This window comes from Pristis pectinata, chromosome 5, assembly GCF_009764475.1.
Source record: "Pristis pectinata isolate sPriPec2 chromosome 5, sPriPec2.1.pri, whole genome shotgun sequence".
Lineage (NCBI taxonomy): Eukaryota > Metazoa > Chordata > Chondrichthyes > Rhinopristiformes > Pristidae > Pristis > Pristis pectinata.
This window is the reverse complement of record NC_067409.1, coordinates 88,065,258-88,087,081: the sequence shown is the minus strand read 5'-3', so window position 1 is coordinate 88,087,081 and position 21,824 is coordinate 88,065,258. Positions and strand designations below refer to the sequence as shown.

Here is a 21,824-nt window from a genome sequence, read left to right as displayed (position 1 = left end):
CAACAAATGCACGCACACACAAATATGCTTAAAGTGGTTAAAGACATTTGAAGTAAACAATAAGAATGCTTCACTTACCTTTCTCCTCGCAGCCGACTTCTCCATGCTTTGAATGGGGCCCCATGCTGAGGGTCAAGAGGTAGGCTTCCCAAACTAGGAGCATCCAGTCATAAGAGAACATTGTTCAACTTGCAACAAATGGAATAAATATAGCCCGCATCAATATCCTCTATTTAAGTTTTAAACCTTAATTGTAGCCTTTTTTTTGCTAACGTAGGTCAGTGATTATAACTGGAGTCTCAAAACATAGAAACAACACTAACATTCACGGAGCAAAAAGCTTAAATGTCCTCAGAACTAATGGATTCAGCAGTACATAACCGGCATCTTAAATCGTTTTAAGCTCATAAATTGAAACCATGGTAAAGTAAGCTAGCAGTTCTGTAGAATAACATAATGGGGCCTCTGCCACAAGAAGTTAGATTAAAAATCCAAATGTTTTAGACATAGAAATAACAAAAGGATTAAATTCAGCAGTAAACACAGAAAAATTAGCTGCTTTTGAAATGTCATTCATTAGGAATTATGAAAATAAATTACACAGCACCCTAATAGTTTTATAAATGAAATTTTATTCCATAACTATGCTTACAAAATTTAGTCTGAGTTTCAAATGCACTTAGTGACAATATTTGGCAGTTTCTGATGATACAGATGGAGCTAGCAAAGCAGAAAAAAGAATGGAAAACTATGGAAAGAACTACTTAATATATGCATAGCTTGCTTCAAACCCTCGTGGCCTTAAGACTGTGCATCTTTTCACTTACAGTTTAGTGAACAAAGGATAAAATGTTGATTAAAAATGCTAGGCCTTGGGAAGATTACGACCAATGTTTTCAGCCATTACATCCAATTAAAGACTTCTAATGACATTTTCTTCCATCAAAAATTAATTTCAGAATATGGAATGGTAATAAAGCAGGAACTTAAAATCTCAGTGTCTCTACAGTGCAAATTAGGTCAATTGCAAAATCTGTCCCAAATTCAGAAGAGCAGCAGTCTCAGCTCAATGCATATGCCCTACTTACCTTAGTTTGTATTGAAGCAGCAGCAATCAGCTGTATCTGTGAAGTAGAAATTGTATCCTGTAATAAATTGCACAATGGGGACTATCTATTTATATACATTTTGATGTTAAGGGAAAACATTATTGGCCTGGATCATGCTCCTCTTCATCTGGCTGTTCTGAAGAGAACAGCTTTGGGTCAGTGCGTTCCTGACTGCTACACTTGTGCACTGCAGCCAGTGCATTTGACCTCCCACTCTGTTTCTGGACGCAGCACCACCTCCAGAGGTGAAGCCCAGTTGCACCTACATGAAAAAGATGTGTTTTTTTTTTATTTTGTTCATTTTTGTAATTCATTATTGTTCATTTAATTAATATCATTGAGTTAACTTATCAGTTAAATGCACATTTAAATAAAATTATTTATTTAATTATTTAAATCTAAGCTTTTATAAATGCCTCTGATTATCATTTGTATTTAGAAAGAGTTGAAGAGTGCCCAAAACTACAAGTTGTCTGAAAGCCATCAGGATCCACCAGCCAAGACCTAGCGGCTGCTCGCAGACCAGCTGCAGCACTGAGGCTTTCCTTGTGCCATGGGAAGTTAGTTTGGCAATGGGGATTGTGCAGAAGGATGTGGTAAACCCAGTGATTGGACCACAATAAGCATGATCCTGCCCATTGTATTTTTGGGGTGTCATTAATGATAAGTCCATCTTACCAGAACAATAAGGAATTGTAGTTTATCACAGTTTGGATATTTGATGCAGTTATAGTGCACAGCAGGTCTCTAAATCAGATATTTTTATAACATTTGAGGTATTTATTTTCTACATGAACTACCACAACTATTTGAAGCCTTTTACAACATGACAAAACAAATCTGGAACTATTTATTTCTGCTACAGCTCATCCTTTTTTCCTTTGAATGCTGAATTTCCGCAGTACCATTAAACAACTGCAGCGATATTTACTCAATCAGAGTGGAACAATTCCAACCAGGTATTAAGACTTGTATTGACAAGTCAGTGCTGGCCTGCTCTTGCACCATGAGACAATGGACTGAAAAACAAAGTACCACTTATGAAACCCACTGATTCGTCTTCTTCTGCGAAGAGGTGATTCCAAGTAAAATAGGATGCTGGAGAAAATGGGACTGGAATCAACAACCTAAACAGAAATAAGATGAGAAGGCTTAAAAGAAAGTATCTAATATTTTAGCAAAAACATTGCACTCCATTTTTAAAAAATTAAACATTTGGGGATTGCAAAATGAAGCATTACATTCTTTGGCATATTAAAATGTCATGAGTGGTTAAGTCAAGAGCTGTCCCCACATTAGTAATGGAATGTGCAGTTGGCTCTTGTGAACCTTGTGCACTGATAGTACTCATTCCATCTGCTAAAGGATGCAATTTGTCCTATTTGTCTCATGAGCAGTTCACAAAGTACAGCACTGAATTGCTGTTCAACTTTAACTGACTTAGGTTACATTAATTACTACCTTGTTTCCTCAACACAACCTTATTTAAAATTTCTTATATGCATTAATCCATGCACATTGTTCTTGACACCTCGATAACCAACTGCAGTCAACTTGTGCACCGGGGAGGTATCAGAAACAAAGAATTCATTGGGGGCACAGCTGAAAGTTTCATTCATTTCTCCAACAGCAGGACTATTCTATAAAGTGCAGAATCAATCTTCAGAAGCGTGCAAAAGGATGCAATTTACTGAGAAACTCCAAGGAAAAATATAACAGCTTAAGAACTGAATGTAGGTTTACCCCTAAGCAAAAAAAAGTGGAATGAAATGATGTTTCAGTGTGCCAGGAACATAGAAGGTGACCACGTACCCATTTGCAATTCCTCATTTAAGGTCAGTAAGGCCCACTGCCAATTTTTACACAATAGTTCTACTCCTTTTGAGAGAATCTCAGGTTGATGGATGGCAGAATTCATAGAAGCAGAATTAAAACCAAGTTCAGTATAATAATTTTAGGTTCTTGATATCATCTAAAGAACTAAATAGGCCAAGGGCAAAGGAAAAATATACTTCTTGTATGTAATTCGCGAGTCTGTTGCACAACAGAATATTAGTTGTTTGGAAACATGATCATCTATTTTTTCCACAATTTCCATGGACTTGAACATTTTCACATATGCAAAGATGCAGTAGCATCAGTCTCCAACTTTTCATCTCAAACATTTCAATGTCTGAGAATCATTAAAACTACTGAAAATCTCTTATCCCAAGTATTACGATATACAGAATGTGAGTGAATCATCTGTACCCCCTCATTACTTTCACTCAACTCTGGACTGATTTTAATCTTCACAGTGCCCATTCTCATCCAATACTTCATCTTAGGAATCATTACTGACTACAAAGTTCTTCATTTCTTTTTTCTGGGGTCTATGCATTTCAATTGCACTTCCTACAGCGCTGGTTCCAATCCTGCTCGATGCAAACAATGGAAATTCTTGTCATAGTAGATCTTAATGAAGGTTTTATGGGGGGGTTAAGTATATTTCTTTTGTGGCACCTCAGTGAAAGAATTCCATGTCCTTTCCATCAATCACATCATTAAGGGACACAATCATTAAATATTAGAGAACCATGTGTTGATAATGTGATGACTGCAGATGAGTTCTCAGCAGTATTCTCTTCAATGATCTCTGCATTTTCCCTTCAGAGAAAGCTATTCAATGACCGTGAATTCAATGACCATGATAACATCTCCCTGTCCATCCTGAACATCCAGTTTTGAAATTAATCTTGCATGGCAAGCAAGAGGATAAATCTCTGCACTAGATTCGTGGAGACCAACACTTCTGTTGCTCTTCCACGTTTCCATCCTTTCAAAATCTGCTTTTCTGATCACAAGAGGCTACTCCATTCCATTGTTTTTGTAGCACTTTTCAACGGGCATTTAGTAAAAGGTCGAAGTACTTTGCACTGTCCCAACAAATTCTATTTCGAGCAATAGCAGAAGTTCCAATTGTCAACAAGGACATTGTTGCAAATCGCCTAAAGCGATAGAATTCATCAAGATGAAATGGCCTTATTCCTTGTGACACTATTATCTGGAGGCATCCATTAGAAGATTGGGCATCTTAATAGGATACTCATGCCTTTCAGTGTTAAATATACTTGTTCAGTGAGAGTCATTGTAAAGGGATAAAAGATTTTCAGAATTATCCACATAGGTGGTGAGAGGAGGTGCTATCTTTACAGCTGAAGGTAGAAATGACTTGTTCCATTTTACAAGCTGTCTGAAACAAGTGAGACGATTTTCCTAGCCAACTGGAGATAAGTTGAAATGAGCAATGAATGGTTCCTACTTTTGATTCTTTCAGGCAAGATCATCTTGGGAGTTAAAAACATTCGCAGTGGAAATGCTGCCTTTGTTTAAAAGAAAAATTAATTATGCTTTGTTCCTTTTACTTTCTGGTCATACGTTCCTGCATGTTTGTATCCCACCACGTAGCCAGTATCATGAACCAGGTATTCTCTGCCTGCTCTTCCTCGGCCTTTCCCGCTCTGATCAAACCGTTCCTTGTGAGAACCGGTAAATTTTGAGGTGTCGGTAAGTCGAGTCAGTGTGGGAGAAAGTACAGTTTTCTGCAGGGAGACAATAAAAGCAACATTACAATAGAATGGAATTTTTGATATTGCAGGTGTGTACTGGGGCTTCAGCCTTGACCCAGTTAAAAACATTCTTTTATCTCAGAGTCAAAAGATTATGCATTCAGGTCCAATTCCAGTAAGAGCAGAAAATCTAGGCCAACCCCTCCATGCAGTACCGAGGAAATGCTGCATTGTCAAAGTTGACATTTTTTCATATGAGACTTAAAACAAAGAAGCAAAAAACAAACAGCTGGAGATGCAGTATCTGTCTGACCTGCTGAGTTCCTCCGGCATTTTGTGTGTGTTGATCCAGATTCCAGCATCTGCAGGATCTCTTGTGTCTCAGCGTTGATAAGTAAGGTGCTTAACAAGGTATACAGGATATTTGCCTTAATTAGCTGGGCAAAGAATACACTAACAGGTAGCTTATGGTACATGTGTATAAAACATTACTTAGACCACAGCCGGAGTACTCTGTGCCGTTCCAGTCACCATATTATAGGAAGGATGTGATTGCACTGGAGAAGATTCACTAGGAGGCGGTCTGCGTTTCGATAATGAGGAGAGATTGGATAGGCTACATTTGTTTTGCTTGGAACAGTGAAGGCTAAGGGGACTCCTGACTAAGGTACACAAAGTTATGAGGGGCAGAAGTTAGGTAGTGCGAAACTTTCCCCCTAGCAGAGGTGGCTATAATCTAAGTGCACAGATTTAAGGTAAGAAGGAGATTTAGAGGGTACTTGAGGAAGGAATTGTTCGCTCAGAGGGTGCTTAGAACCTGGAACACACTGCCCAAGGGGGTGGTGAAGCCTGTACTCTCAGAACATGAGATGAGCACTTGAAATGCCACAGCACGCAAGGCTATGGGCTAAGTGCGGTGGGTGTCATTCTGTCATCCATCTCTTTCTGGAAGACGGATGCAGTGTCTTTTTTCAACCTGACCAGCTCCCAGGAACAGACACCGAGGCAAACATTGAAACCCAACTGGAACATCACTCAACTTGGTGAAAGATGGGGTTTCGTCTGCCCAAAACTTGCCAGTTTCTTGGTGCAAGGAGGTGTCTGCAAATTAATGATGCAGACTGGCACATTCCAAGGTCTAGGACTATGTGCTGAGGTGCACTGAAGCTTCAGGCAATGACTGTAAAGGCACTGGGAGGGAAGGCCACAGCCGAGCACCACCACCCCCCCCCGCCCCCCCGCACACTGAAGGGCTGGAATTTGTGTAATGACCTCTCAATCTTATTACTGATGGAACATTTGTTAGAGAAAAATTGATGCCATGTTGATATCATGTAACTCTTGTAAGAATATGCCTTGTGTGACAGGAATATATGCATTGTACACCTCCAAATTTTATGAACAGATTATCTTTTTGGACAAATAATTAAGCCAAGCCAATTTCTGTAATCCAAGTGTTAAGAACTTTCAGCAAATATAAGTGACTTTATATAGCACCTTTTACATCTGCAGGATGTCCCAAGACACTTCAGAGCAAATTCATTAATTTTTAGTGGCATCACTGTTATTATGCAAGTAGTTTCATAGGTGTTTTGGGCCCACCTGAGCAGGTAGTCTGGATGCCAGATTAACACATTCCCTGAAAGACAACACCTCTGACAGTGCAGCCCTCCCTCAGTACTGCCAGCCTAGATTTCAGACTTGAGTGATGAGCATGGACTAATAATCGAGAGAATAACTGTTCAAATCTTACCATGGAAGTTTGAGAATTTGCCGTTTTTTAAAAAAAAATCAGTAATCAGTTAAATTAACTGTCAGGAATGTCATAAAAATCCAGCTGGTTCTCTAAATACCTTTAAGAAAGAACTCTGCCAGCCTTAGTCTTATTTACATTTGAATCCATCTGGTTCACTCTCATTCTTTTTTGAAGGGAACTAACAAGTTACTCAGGGAAGCCCACTACCACCTTTTCAAGAGAAGTCAGAATCAGTAACGAACACCAGCCTTACCAGTGATGGCCATACTCTGAGAACAAATAACAGAAAAAGTGTTTTAAAAAAATTTCCGACTTAATTTCTTTTTGCAAAAATTGTATATTGCTGCCACAAAATCCCTCATCATCACATTCTGTTAAAACTGTAAGAGTTTTTTTTAATGCATTCCACCAAAACAAATGTTGTGAAATCTATGCATCACAAAAATGACCCACTATTTAAAGAAACATTTTAGTGGGACAGCAGCTGTTGCTACACTTCCCCTGTACAAGGAAAGTGCAGCCAATCCTTTACGTAATAGCTGGATAGTCACTTTTAAATGTCAATTGTTGAGAAAGGTTATGCAATATAGTTACAAAAAAAAACAAACAAGCTTCTGACGTACCGTGACCCCTGATATTAGAGGGGAGTTTCCTTCAATCAACTTGTGAATCTCTTGGATTGCTTCCTCCTCATTCTTTCCTTTAAATCTCTTCTGCGCAAGTTCTTGAAGAGCATCTTTAAATTGATCAAAGTTGATAGTCCTAAAAGATTTTGGCCTGAAACACAGAGCTTCAGACATGAGAAAGACATTCTGGGCAATTAAAATAAAAAGCAGTTCCTGCCATTTTTGAAACTTCACTGGTTCCACACAAACTTTCATACTCTGGTCTTTAACATTCCTGCACATCTAGAATGTATTTCAACCATTGGGACATCCCTAAGGTCTTTATAGTTAATTAGCAATTTCAAACTCTTCTCTCCATTCCTACATGGGGAAGGGCAGCAGCCAATCTGCACACTGATCACACAAATAACAAAGAAATAATGACCAGATGATCTGATTTAGTGATGTCGGGTGGGGGAGGAATTCACAGTGTGTGGAATAAGTTAGAAGCAGCAAGCAGGAGAGGAGTTCAGCAGGCAGTCTAATTGCACATATGCCACATGCCCTGTGATATTTTACTGTGAGCCAGTAAGCCCAGTTTACTTCTATGTTTGGTGGCAACCCCTCTCTTTTCAACCACAAATAGAAAGCATTGAGTATCTCCCTTCTACGATCTAATCAAACAATTTCAACTTAAGCAATATTGTATCAAATGTTTGGAGCTATAGTAATCTCAGGATTTTTCTCCAAATACTGAAAACCTTGGACACAACATGTATTGGAGCTCTCATATCCTCCTGCAAGTTAAACCTTCAATTTCCTTTCTTGTCTAATCAAGTGTGCCAGAATTTCAGTGTCGGTTTTTCTAGATCCTCAGACTATTCCAATGCATCCTGCTGCCAATGAGGTACCTTTGAAAATAGTCACTATTCATCTGCACACAGCAAGCTCTCACAAACAGCAATAAAGTAAGCAGGCAGATTATTTGCTTTTAGTAATGATGGGAGAGGGATAAATATTGGTCCTGACACTGGCCAGAACTCACCTACTCCATTTCAAAATCTTGCTGAGAGATCTTTTATGGCCACTTGCCAGGGTAAACTGGGTTTTGGTATTACATCTCACCCAAAAGCTGTCACCTATGACAGTGCAACCTTCCCCCAGTACTGCACTGAAGTGTTATCCGAGAATATACAATGCAATCTCTAGACAAGAGGCCACACAGCCATACTTGTTTAATAATTTATATTGCTCATCATAAAACCTCAATACAAGGCAAGGTTCGCTTTAAGAAAAGCAAACTAATTGCAGTAAAAAAAATAGATAACATCCCCATTCCTACAGAATGTGGAAAGTGGCAAAATCTACAAGGCAGTGTCACAACTTGAATTTCAGAGTTTTGATTAATCACTTACACTTAATAAAATCTTATGGCACAGTAAGAGACCATTCAGGCTATCATAACTGCCCTTTGAAAGAAATTAGCTACCACTTCTTTCTTCCCATACATTTTTTTCCCTTTTCAAGTGTGTATTCCTTTTTAAAAGTTACATTTGGATCTGTTTCCACCATACTTTCAGGAAGTGCATTCCAGATTGCAACAACTTGTGGCGTTAGCTGTTCTTCATCTCATTCCAAACAACTGGGACAGAGAAAATAAGGGGGAAAAATTATTTTAGACCAATAATTACATTCACTTGATTCACTTCAAGAGAAGGTTTTGAAACCCAAGTTTTAGAAGAGAGTGGATAGATTAAGCTCACCGTGTCACTTCCAAACATAAATTATTCAAAGTTGGCTTCACAGATAAATATTTGAGGTTAATGTACTGCAGAGCCTCAAGCTGCAATATCCTCTTTAAATAAGGAGTCAGATTAGATATACAGAAATTAAAGGTTCCAAGGTTTGGAAAAATGTAAAAGTTCTACAATTCTAGCAGGCTGTGCATCAACTGGAGAGGCCGTAAACTGTGTCTTAGAGTCAGAGTTATACAACACAGAACACAGCCCCTTTGGCCCAACTTATCCATGCTGACCAAGATGTCTATCCGAGTTAGTCCCATTTGCCTGTGTTTGGCCCATAACCCTCTAGGGGCAGGCACGGTAGTGTAGCGGTTAGCAATAAAGTGATTACAGCGCCAGCGACCAGGGTTCAATTCCCGCCGCTGTCTGCAAGGAGTTTGTACGTTCTCCTCGTGTCTGCGTGGGTTTCCTCCGGGTGCTCCGGTTTCCTCCCACATTCCAAAGATGTACGGGTTAGGAAGTCATGGGCATGCTATGTTGGCACCGGAAGTGTGGCGACTCTTGCAGGCTGCCCCCAGAACACTTTACGCAAAAGATGCATTTCACTGTGTTTCGATGTACACGTTACTAATAAAGATATCTTAAATATTAAACCTTTTCTATCCATGTAACTGAATAAATGTCTTTTAAACATTGTAATTTTACCCACCTTGTGAGCAGTGCTTTAAGTTCCATTTTTGCCTAATTCTGCCTCCAGTACTAGAGTTGCATCAAATGCCATTCACTCAGTCCCTCTCTGCAGCAGACCTGCAGTGGTTCCTGCTCCAGCAATACCTTATAGCTTTGACTACTCATCATTGTCAATACCCTCCGTAGGCTTGCCCTGCCCAAGCTTTCCTTCAACTCTATAATCCATTGAGATTCCCTCCATTTCAGGCCTTTTGCACGGTTATCCACTGATTAAAGTGCACTTAATATTCCTGGCTCAGGGGTTTACATATGAGACAGGGAGGGAGATTTCAAAAAGAGGGGATGGGAATATAGGTTGAAGAAATAATCACAGCTGTGAGTGGGCATGAAGCTACATGGGTTAAACTGAAAAGAAAAGGGGTACTTACAATGTCGGGAGTGTACTACAGACCTCCAGTCAGACGGAGTTAGGAGAGCAAATCTATAAGCAATTTTTTGGAAAGTGCAAAAATTGATGCAGTGGTAGATTTCAATCACCCTCAAGAGATACAGTCACAGTAAAAATTATAGAGGGCACAGAATTCCCAAAATTCATGCTGAACTTATTAGTCAAATGCAGCAAGCCCAATGAGGGGATGTGGGGACAACTCTGAATTTAGTTTTAGGGAATGAGATTGTGTGGGTGAAAGTGAGATAGTATTTTTGTGGTAGTGATCATAATTCAGTTAGATTAAGCAGAGTTATGGAAAAAAGACATAGATGAAACCAAAGGAAAGGTTCTAAATTGGGTTCATGTCAATAGATTTGGCAGAAGTGGACTGGCAAGAGCCGTAAAACCATAAATACTAAGTAGAGGAGTTGGTCATTCAGCCCCTCGAGCCTGCTCTGCCATTCAGTAGGCCCATGGTTGATTCAACTTGAAGGTAATTCAGTCCAACAGCAAAAGGAGGCATTTAAGAACCCCAGGGATCAAGAGATCCTAGATAGACATGTTCTCACAAAGAGAAAGGGTGGGATTGCCAAATCTGGAGTGCTCTGGATGCCAAGGTGCAAGTAAGACAAGGTAAAAAAAAGGGCAGCTAATATACTAAGCACAGAGTAAAATACCCAGAGCTTAATATATTAGTAGACATATTAGTAGACATAGAAATGTAAAGAAAGCAGAGGAGTTATATTAGAAGGGAAATTAGGAAAGCAAAGAAAGGGTATGATTTTAATTACCAGTATAAAGGCAGCCCCTGGGTTACAGAAGACCTGACCTGCAGAGTTCCAACTTTACACAAATTCTCCCATAGCAAAAATAAACTTGGCTGCTGTTCATCCTTTTGAAAAATATCTCTGCAGCCTAAGGAGGACACTGGACTTTTTTCTCTCAAACCAGAAATTAAGTGATATCTTCCCACATCAATAACCCACAACTGTGAAAGGAACACAGGAAAAGGAAGCACATGCAAGGTTTGGGAAGCTTTCGGACAGGGATTTTGAGGAATATAGGGAAAGCTAAAAAGAACTGAAGCAAGTAACTAGGAGGGCTAAAGGAGGACAAAAATGCTGAGCTCGTCAATTTCATCAATTTTGCCTCCAACTTCCACCCTGCCCTCAGATTTACTTGGTCCGACTCCGACACCCCTCTCCCCTTTCTGGCTCTCTGCCTCCATCTCTGGAGACAGACTAACCACAGACATCTTTTACGAATCCACCGACTCCCACGGTTACCTTGACTACACCTCTTCCCACCCTGTCACTTGCAAGGATGCCATCCCCTTCTCCCAGTTCCTCCGCCGCATCTGTCCCCATGATGAGGCTTTCCATTCCAGGACATCTGAGATGTCCTCTTTTTTTTCCAGCAAACGAGGCTTCCCTTCCACCAAAATCAATGCAGTCCCACCCACATCACCTCCATTTCCCGCACGTCTGCTCTCACCCCATCCCCGCCCCCCCCCACCCCACAACGGAGACAGGGTTCCCCTTGTCCTCACCTACCACCCCATGAGCCTCTGCATCCAACACATCATTCTCTGCAACCTCCACCATCTCCAACGGGATCCCAACACACATCTTCACTCAACCCTCCCGGCACTTATCCCTGCAACCATATAAAGTGCAACACCTGTCCCTACACCTCCTCCCTCACCACTATTCAGGGCCCTAGACAGTCCTTCACCTTTAAATCTGAGGGTGTTATTTATTGCATCCGGTGCTCCCAGTGCGGCCTCCTTTACATCGGTGAGACCTGACGCGGACTGGGTGACTGCTTCGTCGAACACCTTCACTCCGTCCGCCGCAAAAGCAAGGATCTCCCGGTGGCCAGTCACTTCAATTCCATATCCCACTCTCACACTGACGTGTCTATCCACAGCCTCCTCTACTGCCACATTGAGGCCAGACATAGGTTGGAGGAACAATACCTCATATTCTGCCCTGGTAGTCTCCAGCCTGACGGCCTCAACATCAATTTCTCTAATTTCTGGTAACCCCTCCCCTTCCCCCCCCCCCCCCCACTTTGTCTTCCCTCATTCCTGTAGCCCTCTCACCCCTTCTCTTTCCCCTCCCCTGCCCTCATGACTCATGCCCATCTATTCCCCACCTCCTTCCCTTTTTTCCCACGGTCTACTGTCCTCTCCTACTGGATTTCTTCTTCTTCAGCCCTTTGCCTCTTCTACCTATCACCTCTCAGCTTCTCGCATCATTCCCTTTCTGACCCCATCCTCCACCCACCTACCTTCCCCCTCTCACCTGGACTCGCCCATCACCTGTCAGCCTGTGCTCCTCCCCCTCCCCTGACCTATTTCTGGCTTCCGCCCTCTTCCTGTCCAGTCCTGATGAAGGGTCTCGACACGAAACATCGACTGTTCATTTCCTTCCACAGATGCTGCCTGACCCACTGAGTTCCTCCAGCACTGTATGTGTTGCTCCAGATTCCAGCATCTGCAGAATCTCTTGTGTCTCCAAAAAATGCCTTTGGCAGGTAGGATTAAGGAGAATCCAAGGTATTTTATACTTACATTTGAAACGAGGATAACTAGAGAGAAGGTAGGACAATTCAAGGATAAAGGAGGAAATTGATGCTTGGAGTCAGAGGATGTGGGCGAGGTACTAAATGAGTACTCTATGTTGGCATTCACCAAGGAGAAGCACATGGAGGATAGTGTGATCAGTGTGGGGCATGCTAAAGTACTACACCATTTTGAGATCCACAAGGTGGTGGTGCTAGGTCTTTCGTAAGCATCAAAGTGGATTAGTCTCCAGGGCCCGATGGGATATATTCCAGGTTCTTGAAAAAAGCAAGAAAGGAGATTGCTGGGGTCTTGACCAAGATCTTTGTATCCTCACTCGCAATAGGCGAGGTCCCAAAGGACTCAAGAGTTGCCAATTGTTGTTCCTTTGTTCAAGAAGGGAAATAGGGATAATCCAGGAAATTATAGGCCGGTGACCCTCACATCAGCGGGAGGGAAGGTACTGGACAGGATTCTTCAGGATAGGATTTACTCACATTTGGGAAAGCATGGGCTAATTAGGGACAGTCAGCATGGCTTTGTGTGGGGCAGATCACATCTTACAAACTTGATTGAGTTTTTTTTTGAGGAGGTGATGAAGATGATTGATGAGGGTAGGGCAGTGGATGTTGTGTACATGGACTTCAGTAAAGCTTTTGGCAAGGTCCCTCATGGTTGGTTCATCAGGAAGATTAAGTTGCATGGGCTCCATGGTGAATTGGTAGCTTGGATTCAAAAATGGCTTGCCCATAGAAGACAGAGGGTAGTGGTGGAAGGGTGTTATTCCGGCTGGAGGTCAGTGACCAGCGGTGTTCTGAGGGATCAGTGCTGGGACTTATATATATAAAATGAATGGATGAAAATGTAGATGGGTTGATTGATAAGTCTGCAGATGAACCAAAAAATTGGTTGAGTTGCAGACAGTGAAGGAGCTCGTCAAAGGATACAGCAGGATATAGATCAGTTACAGTTATGGGTGGAGAAACGGCAGATGGAGTTTAATCTGGGCAAGTTGTGAGATGTTGCACTTTGGGAGGTTAAATGTAAGGTGAAAGTATACAGTTAACGGCAGGACCCTTAACAGCATTGATGTAGAGAGGAATCTTGGGGTCCAAGACCATAGTTCCCTGAAAGTCGCAAGTAGACAGAGTGGTAAAGTAGGTGTACGGCATGCTTGCCTTCATCACAAGGGGCACAGAATATAAGAGTCAGGAAGTCATGTCGCAGTTGTATAAAACTTTAGTTAGGCTGTACTTGGGGTACTGCATGCAGTTGTGGTCACCCCATCCTGGAAATCTCCACAAGTACACCACTTCACCTTCTCTGTCCACAGAAATAATTCCATCTCTTGCAGTCTTGCCAACTTCCTCCGTACCCCAAGACTTCTAATCTTCCCTGAGGTAGAACATCTAGAATTCTCCACAGTTCTCTAGCTAAGGCCTAATCACTGGTTTTAAAGTTCAAGCATGATCTCTTCATTTTTACCTACTTTTCTTCTATCTATAAACAATAAACTCACATTCCAACTTCTTAAGTTCTGAAATGTAATAGCAATTGGCACTTAAAGAGCAATAACTCTTGAAGAACCACCATCCTCAGCTTACTGCCACAGGAGCAAGCAAAAAGGAGGGCCTGGTGTTGCTCTTTATACTTTCCAAGTCATCAGCCTTAACTGGAATCACAAACTGGAAACAGGAAAGCTCCAAAGACATCACAAAATAAAAACAACACTGCTTACCACCTCAGAATAATACACGGAACGAAATAGAACACGTGTTGGCAAGAAGAATCCTCTCGAATGAGAGCCAGTCATTACAGCAACCCATAGGATAATACATTATCAGTGCCAGTAACATCCAAAACTGATGATTACAGGATTCCCTCCAGGTGACATTTTTAAGATCAATTTCAGCAGTTCACACTGCGATTTTAAAATTACAGACAGATATAAATCAGTGGCACACTTTGGCCATGGCTCCCAATTGGATTCATACCTCTATAAAAACTTACTGCTGTAATACAAATTCCTCAACAAATGTTCCATCCATTCACATAAGTGACTGGAGCTAAACCAAGGTGAATTACTACTGTCAGGAAAGGTTTTGCAGGTTTGGGAGAAAACAAAACTCAGACTTTTGTTCAAGCTGATGTGCTGACAAGTGTGTAGATTATGCTTAACCATTATTGTTCACTGACAATCTTTTGTTTAACGAGCCTCACTTGGAAATATCCCAGCCAGAATTCTATGGTATTTTACTATATAAAGCTACGTATCATATTACTCACCTTTGTCTATGCCACGAAGTGAAACAAGAATTCTTCCTATCATCCTAATTTTACCATGGACACTAGAACTATTTGCTTTCATATTTGAGACTGGGGCACACTGGTATCTATCCCATTCCATGTTTTGTGCTTATCCTCTATAATACGCCAATGAAACTGAATGGAAGCTCCAGGAACAGCAACTCATCTTCCAGACTCGATTGCAATAGCTTCAGATCACAATGATGTTTGCATTTTCTCAGACAGCAAAGACTGGTAATGGTTCTGCTGTTACCACTCACACCTCCCTTGGACCTACTTTTTGTTCTATGATCTTGCCTTGTGCTGTCGTTTAATCAGTGATAGCTTCCACACAACCGCACACCTTTTCCCTCATCTTCCTCCCTCTATTTGTCTCCTTTCCCTGCCCCACTCCACCCATGTACCACCACCAATCATACCACTTTCTAGCACTGAGCTTGTTTGAAAGCTGCTACATCTTTTTTCCCCCCAAAGGTAGAAGTGTCAAATACTAGAGGATAAGCTTTTAAGGTGAGAGGGGGAAAGCTTAAAGAGGATGTATTGGTATATTATTGTCACTTGTACCGAGGTACAGTGAAAATGCAGTGAAATGCATTGATGTAGTACAGGTAAAAACAATAACAGTACAGAGCAAAGTGTCACAGCTACAGAGAAAGTGCAGTGCAATAAGGTGCAAGGTCATAAGGTAGATCGAGAGGTCAGAATCCATCTCATCGTATAAGGGAACCGTTCAATATGCGTTTTTTTCTATCTTTACACAGAGAGTGGTAGGTGCCTGGAACAAGGTGCCAGGAGTAGTGGTGCAAGCAGATATGATAGTGGTGTTTAAGAGGCTTCCAGATACACACATGAATATGCAAGCAGTGGAGGAATATGGATCATGTGCAGGCAGAAGAGAATTAGTTTAATTTGCCATCGTGTTTGGCACTGTCCCTATGCCATACTATGTTCCTTCCAGTCCTGAGGAAAGGCCTTCAACCTGACATGTTAAATTTGCTTCTCTTGCCAGGGACTCTGCCGAAGTATTCCAACAATCTCTGTGTTTTTAATTCCAATGTCCAGCATCTGCAGCGTTTTGCTTTTACCATAATTTTCCCCTCCAATTCTGGGTTCAAATGCACTAAAGGTTAAAGTGCACCCAGATGAAAAAGAAACCACCAGTAAAAAGAATGAAGGAAGAGAAATCTGAATGAGCAAAACAACTGAGCAAGAGAGTAACAGCAAACTTGTCATTCCCATTAAAACATTGGGAAAACACAGACAGCAGGACGCAGCCTTTAACATTTCCCACTGATGTCCCTGCAGCTAACACCAGTCTGCTCTGATTCAGTTCAAAGGCCACAAGTTATGCCTGGAATACATTGTCTGATAGGGCGGTGGAGGCAAATTCATTGGGGGCTTTTAAGAGGGGCTTGGATGGGCACATGAATGAGAGGAAAATAGAGGGATATAGGCATTCTGTAGGTTGGAGGGATTAGCTATGTCAGCACAACATTGTGGGCCGAAGGGCCTGTTCTGTGCTGTACTGTTTTATGTTCTTTGTTCTAAGTGGTAAGTTCAATTACAGGATGTGGTTATCATCGCTGAGGATGATTTTTATCAATCAGTCCTTTTTGACCAAAGATGGTTGTGAAACTAAAGGCTGTCTTCTTGAACCCGTGTAATCCATGTGGTTTTTCTGCATTAATTGAGTAGTTTCAGGGATCAGTTAAGGTCACCACTTTGGTGTGGGTTTGGATTTATGTGTAGGCTCAGACTGGGTCAGGAGAGGATGTGTTATTCCTGAAAGACCATTAGTGAAGCATTGGCCTAAAATATCACCAAATAAGTTTAATGAGTTTTGTTCGAGAAAACTAAGGACTAAGTGTTGGTGGCAATCTGAAATTGAATAAAAATAGATTTTTTTGAGAATTAAAATCAGTAGACATTGTGATCGTGGGATGAATTAAAAAGGATACAACAGCCACCTCCTGGAAAATAGAGAGGGTGAAATGAAGTTGGAATGAAGAACTGGCAACCATGGTGGTGCAAACCCCATTTCACTTACCAATGTCCTTCTGGGATGAAAACTTGCATTCTTATATGCTTTGGCTTTAGACCCCACCAATGTGGTGGGCTCAAAACCAGTCTTTTTTTTCAGGGAAGGGGAACTAAAAACTAGAAGGTATAGGTTTAAGGTGAGGTGAAAGATTTAAAAGGGACCAGAGGGGCAACTTCTTCATACAGAGGGTGATACGTAAATGGACTGAGCTGCCAGAGAAAGTAGTTGAGGCACGTACGATAATAACATTTAAAAGACATTTGGATAAGTGCATGGATAGGAAGGGTTTAGAGAGATTTAGAGCCAAGCACAGGGAAATAGGACTAGCTTGGTGGGCACTGTGGTTGGCACAGATGAGTCGAGCCAAAGGGCCTGTTTCCATACTGTATTACTCTATGACTTTAAGCCTCCCAAATGTGTCAAACCAGTATAAACAAACATAATAAGAATAAAACTATACAGATCACAAAATATCTAGATTTGGATAAGACAAGGTTGGCAGGTTAATTGATTGCTACAAACTGTCCTCAGATGAGTGATGAAATTTTTTTGCGGGTGTGGGAAGGAGAGATGATGGGAAGTGTAGGAAGAATAAATATGGAATCCATGTAGTATTAGCATAAATGGGTGCCTGATGGTTGGTGTGAACTTGGGCCGAGGGCCTGTTTTAGTGCTGTAGGACCCTGACTTTAAAGGCACACCTAGGCCAGTCACCTGCATTTTCACCTCACAAACATCAGGCAACTTGGGTCTAAACTGAGAGAGCCGTCACTCAGACTAAACAACTGACAGCCTGACAATCATATCACAGAATCCTATTTTTGATCCAGAATTCCAGACTCCTCCATGATGATCTCCAGGAATGTCCTATTCCACCAGCAGGACCAAACAACCAGAAGTGACGCCGCAGGTAGGAGGTAAGAGCTCAGGATGTCCTCAAAGTTGACCCCGCACATCAGAAAATTCCTGAGGCATCTAATCAAACACAGACAAGGAAACCACCTCCTGATCATCACTGACTGCCCTCCCTCAGATGATGAATCAGTTCTCCACTTGTAAGAAGCACCGAAAGTAACAAGGGCACAGAATAGACTCTGAGGGAAGGGAATCATTGCTAATCGCCAAGAGTAGCCCAGTGACATTGTTACTGAACATTGTTAGTGATAACAAAGGACACTTACTCACCAATAAGCTGCAAGCACTGCTCAGATTGGGCTCCATCAGAACTATTCAAACCAGCCTTCATTACAGCCTTGGTCTGAACATGAACAAAAGAGCTGAGCTGGAGAGGTGAGGCAAATTTGCCTTTGACATTATGGAAGCACCTTACCAATGGTGGTGTGACGAAGTTTACATAAAAAAAATTAGAAATTTTGAAAACTTTCCATTGGCTCGATTCAAACTCAGAACAAAAATAAGATAGTTATTGTTTTTGGAGCAAATCACCTTAGCACCAGGACCCTGCCATTTACACCTGTTTCATCAATGGCCTTTCCTCCATCATAATATTACAACTGAGGATGCATGCCAATGATTGCACAGTGCTCAGCTTCATTTACAACTGCTTAGATAATACAGCAGTACATGCCCATGTGCACAAAGACCCAGAGAAATTTCAGGCTTAAACTGATGAGATGCAAGCAATATTCAGGTACTGATGTTCAAAGCAGCGGCCATCTCCAACAAAAGAGGGGTTAATCAACTCCTCTTGACATTTATGACAGCACCATTGTCAAATGCCCCAGAATCAACATATTGTTATCACCACTGAGCAGAAATTTAACTTGATTATCTACATAAATACTTTGGCTACAAGAGCAGATCAGAGGCTCGGTATTCTGCAGTGCGTGACCTACTTCTGCATTTCCACCATGTAAAATGCTGGGTCATCTCCAACAACACTCAGGAAGCTTGGCACCATCCAGACCAAGCAGCCCACTTGACTACCTGTCCAACCATCACATTAAACAAACATTCTCACCAGCAGGCTCCCCTCCAAGACACACACCAACCTGACTGCATCTTCAGAAATCCTGGAGTTCCCTACACAACTACTCTGTGAAGTAGCTTCCCCAGAAGGACTGTGCAACTTCTAGCTCACCACAACTTTCTCAAGGACTATTAAGAATGTACAATAAATGCTGGTGTAGATGGTATTGCAAACGTCCCATGAACAAATTAAAAAGAATCATTATAATTTGAACAGATCCCAAGAAAGAATCTATCTCTATGTTTCACTAAAAACATCACAACTTTAAAAATGCTTTGTTTAACCAAGAGATTACTTCAGGTGAGAGCTTGAACAGCTTGCGAAGGACATACTTGACTTTGGAAAACACAATGTCAACATCTGTGATCGTCACGTTCTTCCCATCTATGATGTTGCAGTCTTTACATAATTTTGACCAATTTTTGCCATTCATATCTCTACCCGTGGCTCGTGTGTCTCCATGAATGGCAAATTTCCTAAAGGCCTCTTCGAGGGCACTGAGATCTTGCAGTGCAGCAGCTCCCCCATCAGTGCCATTTGAATCAGACATGTGACATTTGGCTTCTTTCACTTTTGCCCGGCCACTCTTAGCCGCTCCTCTTACTGATTTGGCTTTGCTTTCAGCCATTTTGTTCCACCCCTGAGAAAAAAGGATAAATTTTAGATACTTAAGCAGAGAGCATTTCAAAACTACAAAAGACAACTGCTACATTTATGGCATTAATACATTGCATTGAACATTGTTTTCAAATGTCTTGACCATTTTTTCTATTTTGCATCTCTGCATTACCATCAATTCTAACTTTCCCCACCGTCTCTTATGGTAATATATTTTATATAAAACGGAGAGCTTCAATGACCCTATTGTGGTAGTCAGAGTTTGTGTTCTAATTAAGATTGCCTTGGTCAGTACTGATCCCTCAATCAGCATTACTAAATTAGATCATCTAATCATTTAAAACGATCTGCTGGACAAACTTAGCGGGTCGGGCAGCATTTGTGAGGGAACGAACTGTCAACGGTTCAGATCGAAACCTCGCATCAGAACTGACCGAAACAGTGACAATTCCTTTCCTCCCACAGATGCTGCTCGACCTGCTGAGTTCCTCCAGCAGATTGTTTGTTGCTCCAGATTCCAGCATCTGCAGTCTTGCGCATCTTCCTCTGATTATTTTTCTCATTAGAATCAGAGTAATACAGCATGGAAAGAGGCCCTTCAGCCCAACTTGTCCATGCCAGCCAAGATGCCCATCTAAGCTAGTTCCATTTGCCCGCGTTTGGACCATATCCCCTTCCTATCCACATACCTGCCCAAATGTCTTTTAAATGTTGTTATTGTACCTGCCTCAACCACCTCCTCTGACAGCCCATTCCACATCATTGCCGTCCTTAGGACTTCAATTTGGTACATCTAATTGCATGCCATTTCACACTTTATACAGGGAGTCCGCTTTTAAATTTTGTTTTCATTGCCCACAAAACACCTGGGGACACCCTGAAATTGTTTAAAAACACTGTATAGATGTGGGTCCATTTCTTTGATAATTTATAAATTTCATCTTCGCAGCCAAGTACTGGTATACTGGCATTTCAGTTATATTAAAAATGAATACTGGAGTGCCTTGGGTTTGGGTTAGGATTTCCTATCCACATGTCTTGTGCAAGGAGATACTCAAGATGCGATTACATTAAAGGCTTGGATCTGGCTGAGAGGAGAGCTCCATCTGGAATCCAGAAAACCATGCCAGTTGGCCCAGTGTCCAAGACACTTTTATGAGGCCGTTCTTGGTCCCAAGCTTCACTCATGTGAAATAATGGGTTATCAGAAATAAACCACAACTGCTGAGGAGCCTTTGACAAACAGAAAACCCATGCTTCCCCAGTATTGCTGTCCGTCCAAGCTGTTGGAATGCCACAGACATTCACAAGTCCAGCAGCTGAGATAATCCTGCATTGCTGGAGGAGCAGGTTTTCAAATCAGATGTTGAATTGTCACCTTCTGATGAAGACTCAGTAATCTGAAAAGTTAACTGTTTCTCTCTCCAGAGATGCTGCCTAACCTGCTATGTATCCCCAGCACTTTGTCTTCTATTCCTCAGTCCTAGACGTGCACCAGAGCAATTATGCACCGTCATTGTGCAGACCAGTTAGGGAGTTAGAGGTTATCATTTACACTTTGGACAGAATTTCAGAAGCTTACCAGCCAGATAAATGAGTAATCACCTGTGGATTATTTGTTATATTTATACCACTTTAAAACTGTTTTAAAAACCAGTATAAAAGATCTGTTAACAGGAATTACAATGCACTGTCAGTTTGTAGTTTTACAATGTATGAAGTTAAAGCAAGATTGTTATACTCATGCAGTATTTGACTCAACGGTCTGTAACAGACTTAATACTTTTAATACTGTAAATACAAATTCATCTTGCAGCAATAACCAGTTATTTTGCAACTGACCTTAAATTCACACCCTGAACTGCAAAGGTTCCCGGGTAAGTGATTGGAGAGGAGAGGTGCAAGTAAACGGGCAAATAACTATCCAGTTTATAATGGACAAATCCAGTAGAGTTCCTCTGGCTAATGTGCTACAGAAGCTGAAGTGCTTTTAATAACTGCTGCTTTACACGGCCAATAGAATCCCTCCAAACAGTGCAACAGAGTCATCAAGTACTGTATGCTCAATAACATCCCCCCTTTAACCTTTAAAATCCAGCACTTACTATGTTTTAAACAGAACTTGCCTATTATGTAGTATATTTCATTTTCTGAAAAAGTTCCAAAGCATTTTACAACCAATCAAGTACCTATGAAAAATGATCATGACCAGTGTCAGTTTGAGCAATGCAAATCCCACAAACAGCAATGAGATAAATGAGTAAATAAATTAATTTTGTTAAAGTCAAAGCCGAGTTTATTGTCATACAAACAAGTACATGTATGCACAGGTGCAATGAAAAACTTACTTGCAGCAGCATCACAGGCACATGGCATCATATAAGCAGCATTCACAAGAAAAACATAAATTAAACATAAATTA

At 41.3% G+C, this 21,824-nt stretch overlaps 1 protein-coding gene across 3 annotated transcripts in view; it reads right to left on the bottom strand.

Annotated features, from left to right (window-relative positions):
* Nucleotides 1-612: 612 nt before the first annotated feature.
* The window catches only part of LOC127570395 (tubulin polymerization-promoting protein), a 35,677-nt gene continuing 14,465 nt past the window's right edge, over nt 613-21,824 (bottom strand). For 2 of the 3 annotated variants that reach the window (XM_052015940.1, XM_052015939.1), the window contains exons 2-4: nt 19,117-19,424; nt 7,037-7,190; nt 613-4,690 (exon numbers count right to left, since the gene is read on the bottom strand). In XM_052015940.1, coding sequence (XP_051871900.1) covers nt 4,490-4,690; nt 7,037-7,190; nt 19,117-19,412 — 651 coding nt within the window. In that variant the 5' untranslated portion in view covers nt 19,413-19,424 and the 3' untranslated portion in view covers nt 613-4,489. The remainder of the gene's footprint in view (nt 4,691-7,036; nt 7,191-19,116; nt 19,425-21,824) is intronic. The other variant, XR_007956359.1, reaches the window with a different exon arrangement.